Raw genomic sequence first — 17,189 nt, 5'->3', positions numbered from 1 at the left:
AACTCGGGTGTAAGGATCCAGGGTCCCATTTGGACTATAAATGATAACTGCAACTTCTATCTTTATCAATTAAATTTTCCCTCAAATTTTGTCCTACAAATTAGCACGAGAAACAATATTGCAAATAAATTACATTCCCTACAACTGTTTCCTTTAAAGATTATCCAAATACATAAGTGCACCTGAAAAACTAAATAAAATTAAGTTAAATGTGCTGCAACTAACATACATTTCCCCACTTAAGATAAAGTACAGAGGAGAAGAGAGCTTGAAAACGAGTGAGTTCTGGCTCTAGATGAAAATGCTGCTATTGAAAACTTTCCAGAACAACATGTACTTGGATCAGTATTAAAGAGAAGTTCTTCGAATGTCTAAGCCAAATGACCTAGCATGCTGATAGTGCAGGGCATATTTCACAGTTGTATAAATATTTAAACTGTTTTCCAGCCTATAAGACAAGTAAATTAGATTTTTTTTAGCTAAAAATAAAACCAACCTTTATTACTACCTTGTAATAACCCATCTTTATTCTGAACTTGACTGGAATCGGTCAGTACTGCTATATTATCACTACAGAGAAGTACTTTATTAATGCTTCATTGCAATAGGACACAAGCTCTCTGACATCTCAGTGAATTTTATACAAAAACATTTGAAAGTTACATTGATGCACATGGTCTGCTTTCCCTCTGGCTCACTACAGTTTTGGGGAATCCTTGCAAAAATGTCAATAGGGCCCCATTTATTTCTGCCCTTCCGATTCAAGGCAATATCTAATAATTGCGGAACCTTTCCTGCATTATAATTAGGGCCCTACCAAATTTCATGGCTGTGAAAAACATACAATGGACTGTGAAATCTGGTCTCCCCTGTGAAATCTGGTCTCTTGTGAACTTTTACCCTATACTATACAGATTTCACAGGGGAGAACAGTGTTTCTCAAACTGGGGGTCCCAACTCAAAAGAGGATGGGGGGGGTCACAATGTTATTGTAGGGGGTTGTGGTATTGCCACCCTTACTTCTGCACTGCCTTCAGTGGCCGGAGAGTGGAGGCTGCTGGCCAGGCGCCCAGCTCTGAAGCAGCGCCCCACCAGCAGCAATGCAGAAGTAAGCGTGGCAATACCATACCGTGCCATGCTTACTTCTGCGCTGCTGCCTTCAGAGTTGAGTCAGGACCCCTAGAGTTATAACACTGTGAAATTTCAGATTTAAATATCTGAAATAATGCAATTTATGACTTTTAAAATCCTATGACCATGAAGTTGACCATAATGGACCATGAATTTGGTAGGGCCGTATTTATAATGCATTTGAATTATCCAGTGCAAACATGGAAGAGTTTTTCAAATGTTAGCAACAATGAATACTTGTTCAAGCAAGCTTGAAAACAGCTTGCTATTTCATTTTTTCTTCTGTTTTCTTTGTTCTCATTATTTTCTTTCCTTCTCTTTTCCATGTCTTATCTCATGCATCTAAATCTTCCTCCCCACTTTGCTGCTTCATGTTTTCGTTTCCCTTCTCCATCTCTGTTTCCTGCTCTCCAGTCATATGTGCAATGATTATGACAAAGATCCTTCTAGTATACAGGAATCTGGTAGGGATCTTACTGAATAAAGTCTTTACTAATGTTATCACCAACAGAAATAATTTTAAAATGGATAGTAGTCAGTAGTTTGTCATACAGATGATTTGTTAATAATGGAACATAGTGTTTATTTTGAGTAAGGCACCCTGAGCATTGATTTTGTAGTGTAATAGTGCATATTTAATACCTTGTAAATGACCTTAAGACTACAAGTGTAAATTACTATCTCTCACTAAACATATTTCTAGAAAAAAATAAGTGTGTATGTGTGTGCGTTTTATCTTTCATAGATTACAGAATGAAAAATGGATGACTGTAAGACCCGGTGACATCATTAAACTGGAGAATAATACATTTGTAGCTGTAAGTAGTTCAGATATTTTCTTTCATAGAACATGTCACAGAGAAATAAAATGGTAACAAATACTTGCCTCTCTCTATCTTTCTGTGTGTATTGTGTGGCTGTTGCCCCTTGTTTCCCACATGCATTGACACCCCCTTTGGAAATGAGGGCTTGTCTACACTACCGGCTGGATCGGCGGGCAGCGATCGATCCAGCGGGGGTTGATTAATCATGTCTAGTATAGACGCGATAAATCGACCGCTAAGCGCTCTCCCATCGACTTCGGTACTCCACCAGAATGAGGAGCACAAACGGTTTTGATGGGAGAGTGTCAGCCGTCTACTTACCGCAGTGAAGACACCGCAGTAAGTAGATCTAAGTACGCCGACTTCAGCTACGCTATTCACGTAGCTGAAGTTGCGTATCTTAGATCGACCCCGCGGGGTAGTGTAGACAAGCCCTTACTTTGACGCTATATAACTTAAAATACTTTTCTCAGGAGGACGGTATTGTAATCAAACATAAATATTCATCTGAGTAATGTTTAAAGTTTTATTTACATGTATAGAAAACCACTCTTCACTTACTCCTTTGTGCCTATGTAAAATAAGGGCCTAAAAGTGTATTTACAGCTCATCCTGTCAAGGTCTATTATATTATAAATTCTCCTTCAAAAATACTATGATCTGTCAAGTAAAAGTGGGGACACTTTTTATGATGTGAAGTACTGGCATCACCAACACAGCAATAACTTTTTCTAGTCCTATCTGGTAGTGAAGGCACTATGCATGAATGGTATGCTGAATCACCTGTACCCAAAATCCTGCAGGAATTTTTCATTGCAAAACCTTAATGTTCATGAATGGGAACCATTTTAAATATGAAAATACTCAATTTTACAAATTTTAGACCAGATTATCATCTAATTTCAATGGAAGTACACTGATTTACACTGTCTAAAGATCTGGACCTTATGTAAAAAAAAGTCAATTAATCCACCTCATGGATTTATTGACGTCATTGGAGCTATGCCAATTTACACCAGGTGAGGGTCTGATCCATAAAGTCTGTATGTACGTTTTCTCTGTTTGATAATTTAGGGGAAAAAATAAAATTTGTTTCAGACATTGAGAATTTTAAAGAAGTATTTGTGCTATATATCTAGATAAGAAAAATTACAGAGAACATGGTGGTGTATCTTGGAACTTTTTTTGTATCTTATATGAGCCTTTTCTCAATCCTTTTCGAGATTACAGAATATATTTAACATCACTTTTTTTTTACAGGCTGATTTATTACTTCTATCTAGCAGTGAACCACATGGTCTCTGTTACATTGAAACAGCTGAGCTTGATGGGTAAGTTTTAATCTGTTAGAGTAGTTAATAGAATAACATAATACATTTAAAATATATTATTTATGTATGTATGGCATGTGGACACCAGCTATTGATCACAGATATATTTTATTCCTAATGTTCTTCTTCAAGTGGCCGCTACATAGTCCCACCCTTGGGATATGCTTGTGGTGCAGCTCTGACAGTTTTACACTTAATAGCAGGGAAGTTGGAACACTTTTGCACCCCCTTCTACCCCTTCTCTTGCTATTCCTGAATGTTATGAGGGCAAGGATATAAATGGAGGTGTGACACTCCAGTTTCTTCTGTTCCTTCCCATTGTGTTTGCGGAGACTGGATCCTCCCTGGATCCACTTCTTCAATCAACAGTGCCATTGGATAGTTTTAGTTTTTGGTTAGTTTTGGAGTGAGTTTAGTCCTTTATATTGTATTATTTTATTTGAAATTCTTTCTTTTATTTTTATTTATTGAGGCTCCTCTAGGTTCTGCACCCCAGTGCAGTCTCATGGATCTTATGGTGGTTCCAAAAGGAAAGTGGCTAGGATTTTATCCTTCCATCTTTCCCACCTCTGATGGCCAGAGTTGGGAAAGATGGAAGGTATCTAGCATACTTAGGAAAAGGACACGCTCCTTCTTGGTGCGTAATATGTAGAAGCTTTTGTGACGGGTTGCATAACAGAAACCGGATTGGGACTGCCACCTGATGTGCCTAGACTACCTCTGAGCCCGTTTTTCCTGCCAGCTTGGGACTTCAGTACCTTGCCTTGTTTGAGCCAGACACGCTTGCTTGCTGCAATCACAGATCCAAGTATGAACCACGTCCCCCACAAGCTGCAGGCTTAACTGAAAACAGCTTAAGAAGTGCTCCTGTCTCCAGCACTCCTATACCCAGCTCCCAAATCCTAAATAAATCAATTTTACCCTGTATAAATCCATTTTACCCCCCAAGTATTAATACATACGCTGGGTAAATTAATAAGTAAAAAGTGATTTTATTAAATACAAAAAGTAGGATTTAAGTGGTTCCAAGTAATAACAGACAGAACAAAGTAAATTACCAAACAAAATAAAATAAAACACACAAGTCTAAGCCTAATACAGTAGGAAACTAAATGCAGGTATATCTCACCCTGAGAGATGTTCCAATAAGCCTCTTTGGCAGACTAGCCTCCTTCTAGTCTGGGTCCAGAAATCACTCACACCCCTGTAGTTACTGTCCTTTGTTCCACTTTCTTTCAGTCATCCTTTGGGGTGGAGAGGCTATCTCTTGAGCCAGCTGAAGACAAAATGGAGGGGTTTCCCTGGGGCTTATATAGTCTCTTTCTTGTGGATGGAAACCCCTCTCTCCCCCTGTGTGGAATTACAGCTACAAGATGGAGTTTTGGAGTCACATGGGCAAGTCACATGTCCATGCATGACTCAGTTCTTTACAGGCCGACGCCATTGTCCACATGCTAGTTTGAATGTTCCCAGGAAAGCTCAGATGTGGATTGGCATCTGTCAAGGTCCATTGTTAGCCAAGTACTCCCAATTACTTGAATAACCCCTTCACACTATGTTGACCAAGATTTGCCTTAGGTGCTTCCTACAGCAAACACTTTAAATACAAGCATAGAGCCAACGCTAATAACTTCAGATATAAAAATGATATATGCATATGAATTGGATGAATACATTCAGTAGAACATAACCTTTGCAAAGATATGTTACATGGCATATGTAGCATGAAACATATTCCATTTGTGCCACAAGTATTCCTGTTTATATTCCATATGTCATATGTCATTATGTCATATTTACATTCATAAGCATATTTCTATAAAGCATTACGGGGTGCAACGTCACACCTTTACTCCCAAGAATCTCTAAGGAGCATCAAAACCAATTCCACGCCCTTCCATTGCAGAAGGCCCTGGAGGCTAAACCCTCTGGTATCAATCATTTCTGTTCTGTGAATAAAGATAGGCCTGCATCAGCCCCAGTTGCCTCAGAAACTAAGACACTAGTGATATCTTTGATGTTCCTTAAATATTTCACCATTGTTGAAATCTGCAGAGCTGCAGCTTGGATCTGTATGTACACATTCACTGAACTCTGTTGATTTAGCATCCAGGTCCGAACTGCAGTTTTGTAGAGTAGTACTTCAATCATTGTTTAATTAAGACTCCATGTCCCACCTTCCTCATTTCACAGTACTGCTTATCAGATTATCCCAAGAGTGGAAATGTGTAGAGACCACTCAAAGTAAAACTCACCTTTAGCCAGAGTATTTTTATATAAACTCCACACATTCGCAATCCCCGTCTGTCTTCCTCAGAGACCTTATTACAGCCATGGACCTGAGGAGTCATTGGAAGGAGCCGAAGCAGCTGGAGCAGCATGCCACTGTTTTATAGCCTCTCTGTCAGAACATTCAGGAACAGTGAGGGGAGGGGCAGGAGGGGTGTGAGAGAGCTCCAATGGCACTGTTGTGAAGCATTGCACCATCAGAGCTGCACTGCTAGCACATCCCAAGGGTGGGAATGTGTAGAATCTGTCTCAGAGAACTCCACTTACAGGTGAACAGCGTGTGAATGGTGTACTTGTCAAATGCAGTAACAGTTTTAAATACATTCATGTGATGATCATCACAAAGTTCAGGGCTCATGTCTTTGGTCCTTATACAGCACCTACTGCAATGTGGGTGCTACTAGAAACCAATAACCAATAACAAATAATAATTAAGGAAGTCACATTTTTCTTTGTGCTCATTGGTGCCATATACTCAGATATCATGGTGATAAATGACAGTATAAGAACCTAAATAGTCTGATGTGAATGATAGTGAATGATAGTTCATGGAGATAAATAGTCTTACATAAGACCAAAAAATGTAATGAAGTATAAAACTGAATAACAGATAGATATATAAACATATAAAATCATCATAATAAAACCAAAGTAAAAAAACCTGCTCTAACAAACTTCTTTATAGCATATCTATCTATATGAACCTTTCATACTGAGTTTCTGAATATCAAGAGAGACTGTTGGGAATAGTTTCCTTAACCACCTATTTGCATGTCAGACTTCACCTCTTTAAAAGAATTAGTATTCTAACTTGAAGAAAGTAATATATATTTTTTTCCAGGGGTGAATGACTGACATCATTGGTTTAGATACTGGTAAATTTGTAGATACTGTACTAGTTTAACATGGACATAGCTTAGCCTGCACTAAAAATTGAGGCATTAATTTGTTTTGATTTTATTATTGTTACATATGCCAATATCTGTTCCACCAACCATATGCAAGTGTGTTCACTTAGGAGATGTTGCACTTCTTTCTAGAAAAGTATGTGATCTTTAACATTACTTTTTCCTGCCTTAAAGCGCAGCAGTTGAGGACACATCCAAAGTTCTAGACCCCTTTATTTGGAATACAGTAACTCCCCACTTAACGTCCTCTCGCTTAACGTTGTTTCGATGTTATGTCCCTGCTCCATTACAGAACATGCCCTTTTAAAGTTGTGCAATGCTCCGCTATAACATCATTTGGCCGCCTGCTTTGTCCACGGCTGGCAGCCCCCCTATCAGTTCCCCTATGCCTCCCGCCTGCCAGCAGACCCCATGGATCAGCACCTTCCCCCTGCTCCCCCTGTCTCCTGCCCGCGGCAATCAGCTGTCTTGCGGCGTTCAGGAGGCTGGGGAGAGGAGCGAGTACGCGGCGCACAGCCTCCCTCCTCCCTCCCCTGCCTCCTGCCCGCAGCAGTCAGCTGGTTTGCGGGGTTCAAGAGGCAGGGGAGGGAGGAGGAAGGCTGCGCGCCACATCCTCGCTCCTTCCCCAGTCTCCTGAACACCTCAAACCAGCTGATTGCCAGGGGAGCTGATAGGGGGGCTGCCAGCCTGTTTAATACCTCTATTAAATTGCTTGTTTAAAATTGTTTAAAATGTATCTAATGCCTTTTGTCTGGCAAAAAAAAAAAATTTCCCTGGAGCCTAACCCCTCCTATTTACATTAATTCTTATGGGGAAATTGGATTCGCTTAACATTGTTTCACTTAAAGTCGCATTTTTCAGGAACATAACTACAACATTAAGTGAGGAGTTACTGTATCTAGGACTCTGAGAAAGGCCTCAGCCAGGGTATCCCATTTTTCCTATTTTCTAAGGGAGATTAGTTCAATGTATAGTCAGTGGCAGCTGCGATTGCTCAGCAACCACTTCTTTAGGTGCCTAGCTTTAGTGATTGAAGTTTGGAAAATTTTGGTCCCTGTAAGTAAATCAGTATTTAGCCATAAAGGGAGCTCTCTCAAACCACCTCCTAAGAAAGGGTGACTCCAATTCCCCTTTTCCCCAGTTCAGTTTCAGCTACTGTAAAATTAGGGTTTATTACATTTTTATGAAAACCTTTTTTTTCATAACTCAAATATCAAAATTTGCCGTGGTGTTAATCTCTTTCAACTGGTAACTGCTCTGCCATTCCTATTGCAGTTAGTAATTTGTGCATGATGACTGGATGGGCTCTGACTAAATCATATTTATGATGTCCTCTGTTCAAAGAAACAAAACAAATTATAGTTATGCAGATGTGCATTCATTACAGTGCCAGCACTTATTAAAACTGAAGCTCCTTCTTATGTTTTAGAATCAGTTACAAAAATTAAAATGTGTTCTTCCAGAATAACATTAGAAAGAGCTGTCTGAATGTCTGTCTTTCTATAAATGTGCTATCTTAGTCCACAAAGTCAGATTCTATGGTACTGAACATAGGTTCCTGTGGGTGAGAGAAGGCAGGGCCTGAGGGTTATGGAAAGAGTCTTATATAAAGGTCATGTTATTAATTTTACAGTGAGACTAACCTAAAAGTACGTCAGGCTTTACCAGTTACTTCAGAACTTGGAGCAGATATTAGAAGGCTTGCAGAATTTGATGGTAAGTGGAGATAAAAGTTAATTTGTTGGAACCAAGATTTTTATTTTTGGTTTTTGTTGTTGTTTTGTACTTGGAGGGGAGAGGTAAATGGCTCCAGACATTAAACGCCAAGTTCTCATTCTTTCACTATCAAGACTAAGGATGTTGTTTACCAATATGACTCTCAGATCCCAAATCATTGTCCTATTTTTGGGTATGTCTTGATGGGCACAAGGGTGGGTTATTCAATCAAGTTAGCTTAATAATAAGTTAATATGATTAAAAAGATGTTAAAAAGTTAAGATGTAAACTAACACATTTGAAGCCATGTTATGTGGCTGTGTTGTAGCCTGGGGTGGAGGGTGGGTGTGTCAACTTGATTAGCTTAACATTATTATATAAGAACATAAAAGTGGCCATACTGGGTCAGACCAAAGGTCCATCTAGCCCAGTATCCTGTCTTCTGACAGTGGCCAATGCCAGGTGTCCCAGAGGGAATGAACAGAACAGGTAACCATCAAGTGATCCATCCCCCTGTCACCCATTCCCAGTTGGTAGGGACACCATCCCTGCCCATCCTGGCTTATAGCCATTGATGGATCTATCCTCCATGAACTTATCTAGATCTTTTTCGATTAAAAAAACAAATTATTTTTGCCCATCAAGACAGGGCCATAGTGAAATTTAGCAGATGTAAAATATATATCCTAATCCCACAATTTGTATATTGAATCTTCATTCTGTTTTCACTTTCCATTACTTTGCTCACTGTTGCCTATCCTTTGACACCTATGCAACTCCATGGCTGCATCTACACTGGTGACTGCACACAGGTCCAAGCATATGGTTGTGCCAGAGCCCCCCTCACCAACCACATCTAAACCCCAGGAGCACAGGTTTCAGAGTGTGTACAGGGCAAGAACATTAGCAAGCCTAAGGGGCCTGGATGTGAACATGCTTCAGGCTGTGGCATAGCCTTGTACCTGTGTCAATTTGTAGTGTGGACAAGGATAAGGTGCATGTCCCAGGTACTGAGTTCAATAGTCCTCCAACCCTGTTCCCACAACACTCTGAACCCTTTCCTGCCTGACCCTTATCCAGAAATATAAAGGTCCCTGTCCCTGCTGTCACCCATAGTAGCAAGCTGTGCTGACTACTTCACCAATTTTCTGCTGGACTCTTTTCACCAGCACTTATAAACAAGGAACATACTCTGAGAGCAGCTGTCTGTCAGCTCTGTGTCAGCCAAGCACACCCAGGCCTTGATAAATGTCTGGTTGGAGTTCATTGTCCTCCAGTACCAGGAATTCACAGCTATACCAGGAAGTTTCAGAGAGTCTGGCATGGGCGGGTGTTCACTGTACTATACTGGGTATAGCCAGGTTCAGGACATATATTCATGTTCAGCACGGCACATATGGACACCTGATGTGGGTATGGGATAAGCATACACATGGCTCTGTACAGGTATCCAATCGCCAAAATAGATGTAGCCCATGAATCATCCTCTGAAAACTCTGAGGAGCAATATGAACCACAGTGTTCTCCAGAGGCCTGAAAAAAAATTAGGACACTCCCTTCGACCTTCACCATCCTGAGAAGAAGAGACCCTTTGTCTCACAAGTGCAATCAGGAAGAGTCATTCTTGATTGCCATCTAACCCGCAGGGTTTTGCTGTTCTTTGAGCATGTTTTCATTGTTTCTTTCCCTCATATCTCTTTTCTTGTTACTCCTCTGAATAAAATCATGAATAGCAGCATCTTCAAAGTTCAGTTAAACTGCATCCATATTTATATTTTGGAATGTCTCAAAAACCCAGTTTACAATTTTTATATTGTTTATTATATGCTAGATCTCTACTTTGAAACATCTTTCTGGATCCCATTAATACATTTGGTAACCTTTTGTAATAGAAATACTTACTACAAGTAGTATTTACTGTTCAAAAATTGAATTCTTCCAGATTCAGAAGGATTTAGGTTGTGTAGCAAGGACATTTTCAATGGTTGCGTCATGTGATATTTTGGTTTGGCCAAAACAAATGACTTTTTTCCCCACAAAATGCCTTTAAAACGTTATTAGTTTAAGTAAATAATATATGAAGCCAGCAAATTTTGTTTAAAATACTTACTGAAATATTTATGAGGCCAGTTTTCCACTAACAATGTAATCATAGATGAACCTCAAAATGTTTGGAGGTCCTGTATAATTGAGATAAGCATCTAAAAGTACACTGGACATCTCAACTTCTTCATATTATTTTGGTCTAAAAATCATAGCACAATATTTTGAGAACAAGTCTTCTCGTGAATGACTTTCTGGTTCATTAGTACTTCAGTTTCTGGTCCTCGGTGAAAATGGAAAGTACAGAGGTACATCAGAGTGACGAGGGGCGAGGACAGGTGTGATTATAATATCATCTATTTCTGCTACATTCAGGGTGTAACTTTTGGTAGCACTCACTTGTAATTTAATTAAAAGCAAATGTCCTGACATATACAGCAAAAATGTAGACTTTAATAGCATAATTGTAAAATAATGAAAAATGACAACAGTCAGTTGCAGGTACAGTTCTACATTAAAATATTTGTATCTTTTTTACCTGGGATTATACCATTTATTCAGGTATAATCCACTCCCCTGGGTAGGAGCCCTCCTGCTTGACACAAGCATATCATTCCAATGCTAGCCTCCAAGTTTTAAGAAAGGCTCATATCTTAAGCCGCTGAAGCCAACTGAGGACAGAATACAACCGCTGTTGTTTCATTTTCCAACTTCTTAAGAGTTTCCTCAGTTCCATTTATAGCTTTTGAAGCAAACATTTGACCTTGTCAAGAATTTTTTAGTTTGTTTACCAAAACATGGATGCTTTTAACCTTGAAGTGTGAACAGGGGAATCTCAGTTGGTAATTCTGATTGACTGTCAATCTCAAATTCTCTTTGTAGTTTTGTTGCTCAGTTTCCAGTCTGTTTTTTTTACACCCTACCATTGTCCAGAAATCACATTCACTTAAATTACATATATTTTAAAACAGAAAGGGATAAAGAACTGAAACAGAAGCTAGTTCAGGATAACCATACAAAATGTTACTTCACAAACATAATAAACTTAAACTCCCCAAAGATTATATATGTTCATTAAAACAAAACATAACTGTTCTACATCAGCATCTAGTAATGTTTCACATTCAGACTGAATTGACAGAGCCACACATGGATCTCCATGTGTCTGAGGGGGAGGGAGAGAGGGAAAGAGATGGTGGTTTGGCTTCCTCTGAAGCACTGGTCCTCCTTTTTAAATGAAATCCTACAAAGGAGTCTCCACAAGGACCAGGACTGAGCCAGAGCATGGATGAATTTTTCTGTAGAGCCTGTTCCACACTGGAATTTCTTTTGGCTATTTTCGCAAGGTTAGCAGCAAGAGAGGAGAGCCAAGCTACCAAAGAGCTGGGTGGGAAATTATAAGGGTGCTGCTTGTGGTGGATTTATATGTGGGCAGACCTGGATTTCCAGTGGATCTCTTAGATCCACAAATTTTGGGGATCAAGCCTCAATGTGTTCTGTTTGTGGTGGGGAGAACTAAATATAGAGAACATAGAAGACAGTAGAAAGGCTCTCTGCCGTAATGGTGTATTTAACAGTTTTCAATAACAATGAAAATGTGAGTTCAGTGTCTTGAATAAATCTAATTCTTTGGATTGCAAACTGCTCCAGAGCCAATAAAAGAAGGGGTACATTTTTGTCTAAATAATTTATACAATTGGTAAACTCATATAAATGGTTCTAACACTGAATAAATATTTATATTGAGCCGGCATTCATTTTTTTTAGTTTCTTATTAGAATTTTATGGGCATTGAAGAGTTTTTCCAAGCAAAGAAAATCTAAAAATATACATCAGCTGCATATACTTCAGTCTGATTTCTTGGAGTAACTACAGTATATGCCTTTTCCCATTTAATGCTGTCTTTTTCATCTCCCTGATTTTTGACTGCTGTTGTGATCTGTTTTATGCAACTTATGACAAGTTTACATATTTTGCATGGCTGTTAATACTAAATTCTGTATCAGAGAAAGGTTTAGGAGTCCTTTTACAGGAAACATCCAGTACCTTGTGGTCATTCTGACAGCATATCATGCAACTGAAAAAGAGAAAAATAAAACATTTATGTGTAGCAAAATATCTATCCACATTTTAGTGCTTCAGTTCTCGTGATAGTATACAGGGCTTGAAATATATTTATGCTTATTTTAATTTAAAACAGTCGACAGAAGGAGAAAGTGAAGGCAGTTCATGGGCATAACATTTTTGTTTGTTAAAGACTAAGAATATCAGATAGGAAAGCTCACTATTAGTACTTTGCTATTATATAGCAAAGGATTACACCTTGCAGCATCCCAGAGAAGGACATATTATTACAGCCATTTTACAAATCAATAAACTGATAAAGATAAAGTGATTTGAGCTAGGTCATACAATAAATCGTTGGCAAGGCTGGAGAGAAAACTCAAAAGTCCTAATTCCTAGTATCCTGGTAGAGCCAGTAGACAAACTCCCTCATGTTAACTTCTGCATTAAGCAATATTCAAGAAGTAAAGTTTGGAAGATTCTGAAATAATTAGTTAAATTTTCTAAGCATAACTGATACTTTAAAAAAAGATTCTCCCAATGATAAAGGATAGCTGTTTCCATACGCTCAAGTGGAAAGTGACTTTTATGAAAAGGCGCCTCTTTCATCATACTAAAGCACTAGCAGAATCAGTATCTCCTTGATGAGAAAAGCCGGGTCAGCTGTTTTCTTTTTTTAAGATCAGTTACCTTGTGGCCTATTGAATCCATAGGGATATTCTTTGATTGGATTACTTAGACAGGATTACCAGCCTAGTGGAATGAGGGGAAGCAGTAGATGTGATCTGCCTTGATTTTAGTAAGGCTTTTGACACAGTGCTGCATGGTATTCTCCTAAGTAACCTAGGGAAATGAGGTCTAGATGAAATTACTATAAGGTGACTGCACAACTGTTTGAAAAACCATACTCAAAGAGTAGTTACTAATGGTTTGCTGTCAAATTGGGAGGGTGTATCTAGTGCGGTCCCACAGGGGTCAGACCCAGGTAGGGTACTATTCAGTATTTTCATTAACGACTAGGATAATGGAGTAGACGATATGCTGATAATCAGGGCTTCGTGTCTGTCATGGAGGTCCTAGAAGTCGCGGATTCCGTGACTTTCCCTGACCTCCATGACTTCTGCAGGGGCCAGTATGGCTGACCCTAGTGTGGCTGCACCAGGCAGCTGCTCAGGTAGCCTTGGGACCAGCTGCACCGGCCACTGCTTGGGCAGCCCAGCAGTGGCTCCCCGGGGCTCCCTCCCCAGCAGCCCCCGCCCAAGATTTAGTCAGTGGTATTTATAGTATAAGTCATGGATGTGTCACGGGCCGTGAATTTTTGTTTATTGCCCGTGACCTGTCTATGACTTTTACTAAAAATACCTGTGACTAAATCGTAGCCTTACTTATAACATTTGCAGATAACACCAAGCTTGGAGTGGTTGCAAACACTTTGGAGGATACTTTTAAAATTAAAAATGACCTTGACAAGTTGGAGAATTGGTCCAAATTCAACAAGATGAAATTTAATAAAGACAAGTGCAAAGTACTTCACTTAGGAAGGAAAAATCAAATGCACAACTACAAAATGGGGATGTCTGGGTGGTAGTATTGCTGAAAAGGATGTGGAGGTTATGGTGGACCACAAACTGAATATGAGTTGTCAATGTGATGCAGCTGCAAAAAAGGCTAATATCATTTTGGGGTGGTATCAACAGGAGTGTTGTATGTTAGACACAGGAGCTAATTGTCCCGCTCTACTCAGCATTGGTGAGGCCCCAGCTTGATACCTGTGTCCAATTCTGGGCACCACAATTTAGGAAGGATGTGGACACATTGGAAAGAATCCAGAGGAAAGCAACAAAAATGATAATAGGTTTAGAAAACCTGATTTATGAGGAAAGGTTGAAAAAACTGGGCATGTTTAATCTTGAGAAAAGAAGACGGAAGGAGTACCTGATAACAGTCTTTCTATATGTTAAGGGCTGTTATAAAGAGGATAGTGATCTACCGTTCTCCATGTCCACTGAAGGGTAGGACAAGCAGTATTGGGCTTAATCTGCAGCAAGGGAGCTTTAGGGTTAGATATTAGGAAAAACTTGCCAACTATAACAGTAGTTAAGCTCTGGAATAGGCTTCCAAGGGAGGTTGTGCAATCCCCACCATTGGACAAATTGGACAAACACCTGCCAGTGATGGTCTAGGTTTACTTGGTCCTGCCGTAGCACAGGGGACTGAACTTGATGACTTCTCGAAGTCCCTTCCAGTCCTACCTTTCTGTGATTCTATGTTGGCGGGCCACACAGGCCATTCCAAGATGTATTAATAGACAGACATGGTATGCTAAAAAGTAGGCAACAGATTCTTTGCCTAGGCTTATAAACTATCAAGACAATTTACAAGATTGGCCTATGTGTTCAGATACCAATGTGGTGAGCACTGTATAAATAATCTGTACTAGATAGACTAAATGCTAAATAATCCTCAAAAAGCTTTATTCTTTTGAGATCCTGAAGTTCATGCGGTTTTCTGAAATGTAAAAAAATGGGACTGAGACTCTTTGCTCTAAACATTGGGCAGGAAATCTTGCAAACAGCTTTGTAGCAAGTCTCCAGTAATTGACTGTTTTGGTTTGGCTGGAAAAAGCATGAAAACAGCTTTTCTTGTAATATATTGGAATTTCCACTTCACATACTAACACAAATCGGGGACCAAAGAACATACTCTGGATTTAATAGTGGAAGAAGGGGAGAAATATAATCTTTGGTGTTTCAGTTCTGAGAGGTCAACGGGAGACATCCTACTGAAAGTTATTACCTATAAATGGCCTAGCAGATTTGGGTTTTTTTACCATTTTTAAAACCATTCTCTCTCAGGCAGGCAGTACAAGCATTATGCCAAGTTTCAGTCCACAGCAAATTTTTATGGGCAACTTCTAACCCTAGAAAGTAGGATATATGAGTAAACTGTGACATAACTGTGGGACCAAGCCATTGTTATAAAGGTCATGCCAAAGATGTTGTTTTCAAAGTAGAAACAAAATCTATCAAAAAGGAAAAGAAATGGTTCATGAAGTAGGACAGCCTGGTGAGAGGTCTTAAAATATTGGAGACAATACCCATTGTTTGTGTAACTCTGCAAATGAAAAGGCTCCTCCTTCCCCATAACTAAATACACAAATTTGGTTAGTTTGGGTGAAGCCAAATGTGCATGAGATTTCATAATCACAAATTTCTGAACAGCATGTTAAGCTACACAGAATTTAGCAGTCTGACATTGTCCTGTGCAGTTCAGTTTTTCACATTTTATGTTGGGCCAAACTCTCAACCTTCAGGGCATGAGAATTAAGAACAGATGCACTGTGAATTTGGGATGTGACCAAATCCAGGGGCAATTAATTTGCATGCATATCACCTTTGTATAAGTGGGTGGCCCCTTCTGTCACTCTCTGCGTTCTCTTCCTACAAGCTGTAGGCTGCCATTTCTGTTTTCATTCCAAAAGCACTAATCCCAGTTGGCTGCAACAGGAGTTTGTTTTTGCCTTACATCACATGATGTGCAAGATGCCATTAATGGAATTCTTTTAGAATATCTCACCATCTGCAGCACAGGACTGTGTGTTTACTGTTTTTTTCCAAATTTGAGCATTTTCTAATCAGGACCATGGAACAAATTAAACAAGAGTAGTGAAAAAAACTTAGGACAGCTGAAAATAATCACTGGCATTCCTATACACTTTCTAAATAAACACAAGCTGTACCCTGGTTAATCATGTACCACATTTATCTGAAGCCCCAATTTTCAGACTGATATATACGGCATTTAACCAGCTGAACTTTTACCCTTTCAGACAAAATATAAAGAGAAATGCAGAATACAGTCTATGTTCTACCTTAATATTACTGAAAATGTGTGTTTACTGTGTAATTCCCTGGCCTGCACGATGACAGGGAATTAGGTACTCCCTCACCAACAGGAACGTGGAAACGCGAGCCTTAAAAAAAACAACCCACCCTCTCACTATTCAAAAATCTTAAAGAGGATCTCTGGTAGGTAAAGGTTTCAAAGGGCAGGGGCCATCTTTCCACTCCTAATGCTCAACTTTAATTCCTGGAAAGCAGTTTTTCCAAAAGATGTCAAGATCTTCAAAGAAAAGTGTAGCCTCTCCTCCAGGTGTTTTCTTAGAGTATGTGTACACGGCAAAAGAAAACAAACCAAGCCAAAAAACCCCAGTGGCAGTGAGTCTCAGAGCCCAGGCCTACAGACTTGGGCTCGTAACGCTCATGCTACTGTGCTAAAAATAACTGTGTGGACATTTGGGCTCAGGCTGGAGGTTGCATTCCGAAACCCACATCCTTCCCTGGACTTCAGAGTCCAAACTCCAGCCAGAGCCTGCATGTCTACAAGGCTATTCTTAGCACTGTACTGTGAGCTCTGGGAGCCTGAGTCTGTAGACCTGGGCTCTACGACTCACTGCAGTGAAGTGTTTTTTTTGCCTTGTAGACAAACCTTCTGTAATAGTGTTCCTCCAAAGAATAAGGATTCTTGGCAGGCGAACGTAGATAAATGGGTCCTAAAAAGCAAAGGGACGCTTTCCTCATGATACAGGAGCTACTTTGTTTAAAAGCAAAGGTATGCTTGTGACGTTCCCCTCTGGTGTTATCTGGACTGGTGATCTGCTAGGTCACTTCAATCCTTGACTCTGGGAGCCAGCTTTACCCTGCTCTGCTGTGAGAACCCCCACTCCTGGGCTGTTCACGCACAGCCTCTGGCATGTAACCTGCTCCCAGCTACTTGCAACCGAATGACACTAGCCAATATCTCTGGTCCCAGACACAACCCTAGGAACCTCCGTCTTGTAGTGTCCAGTTATGCCCACTAGACGCTGCAAGCTTATATGAGTT

At 39.8% G+C, this 17,189-nt stretch overlaps 1 protein-coding gene across 1 annotated transcript in view; it reads left to right on the top strand.

Annotated features, from left to right (window-relative positions):
* Positions 1–17,189, top strand: part of ATP8B4 (ATPase phospholipid transporting 8B4 (putative)) — a 165,553-nt gene that overhangs the window by 73,084 nt on the left and 75,280 nt on the right. Inside the window, exons 6-8 of the mRNA XM_024193909.3 lie at positions 1,877–1,949; positions 3,216–3,286; positions 8,117–8,199. Coding sequence (XP_024049677.1) covers positions 1,877–1,949; positions 3,216–3,286; positions 8,117–8,199 — 227 coding nt within the window. The remainder of the gene's footprint in view (positions 1–1,876; positions 1,950–3,215; positions 3,287–8,116; positions 8,200–17,189) is intronic.

Source organism: Terrapene carolina, unplaced genomic scaffold (assembly GCF_002925995.2).
Source record: "Terrapene carolina triunguis isolate 2854851 unplaced genomic scaffold, T_m_triunguis-2.0 Scaffold67, whole genome shotgun sequence".
Lineage (NCBI taxonomy): Eukaryota > Metazoa > Chordata > Testudines > Emydidae > Terrapene > Terrapene triunguis.
The sequence above is the reverse complement of the archived record's forward strand: the minus strand, read 5'-3'. Positions and strand labels throughout refer to the sequence as shown.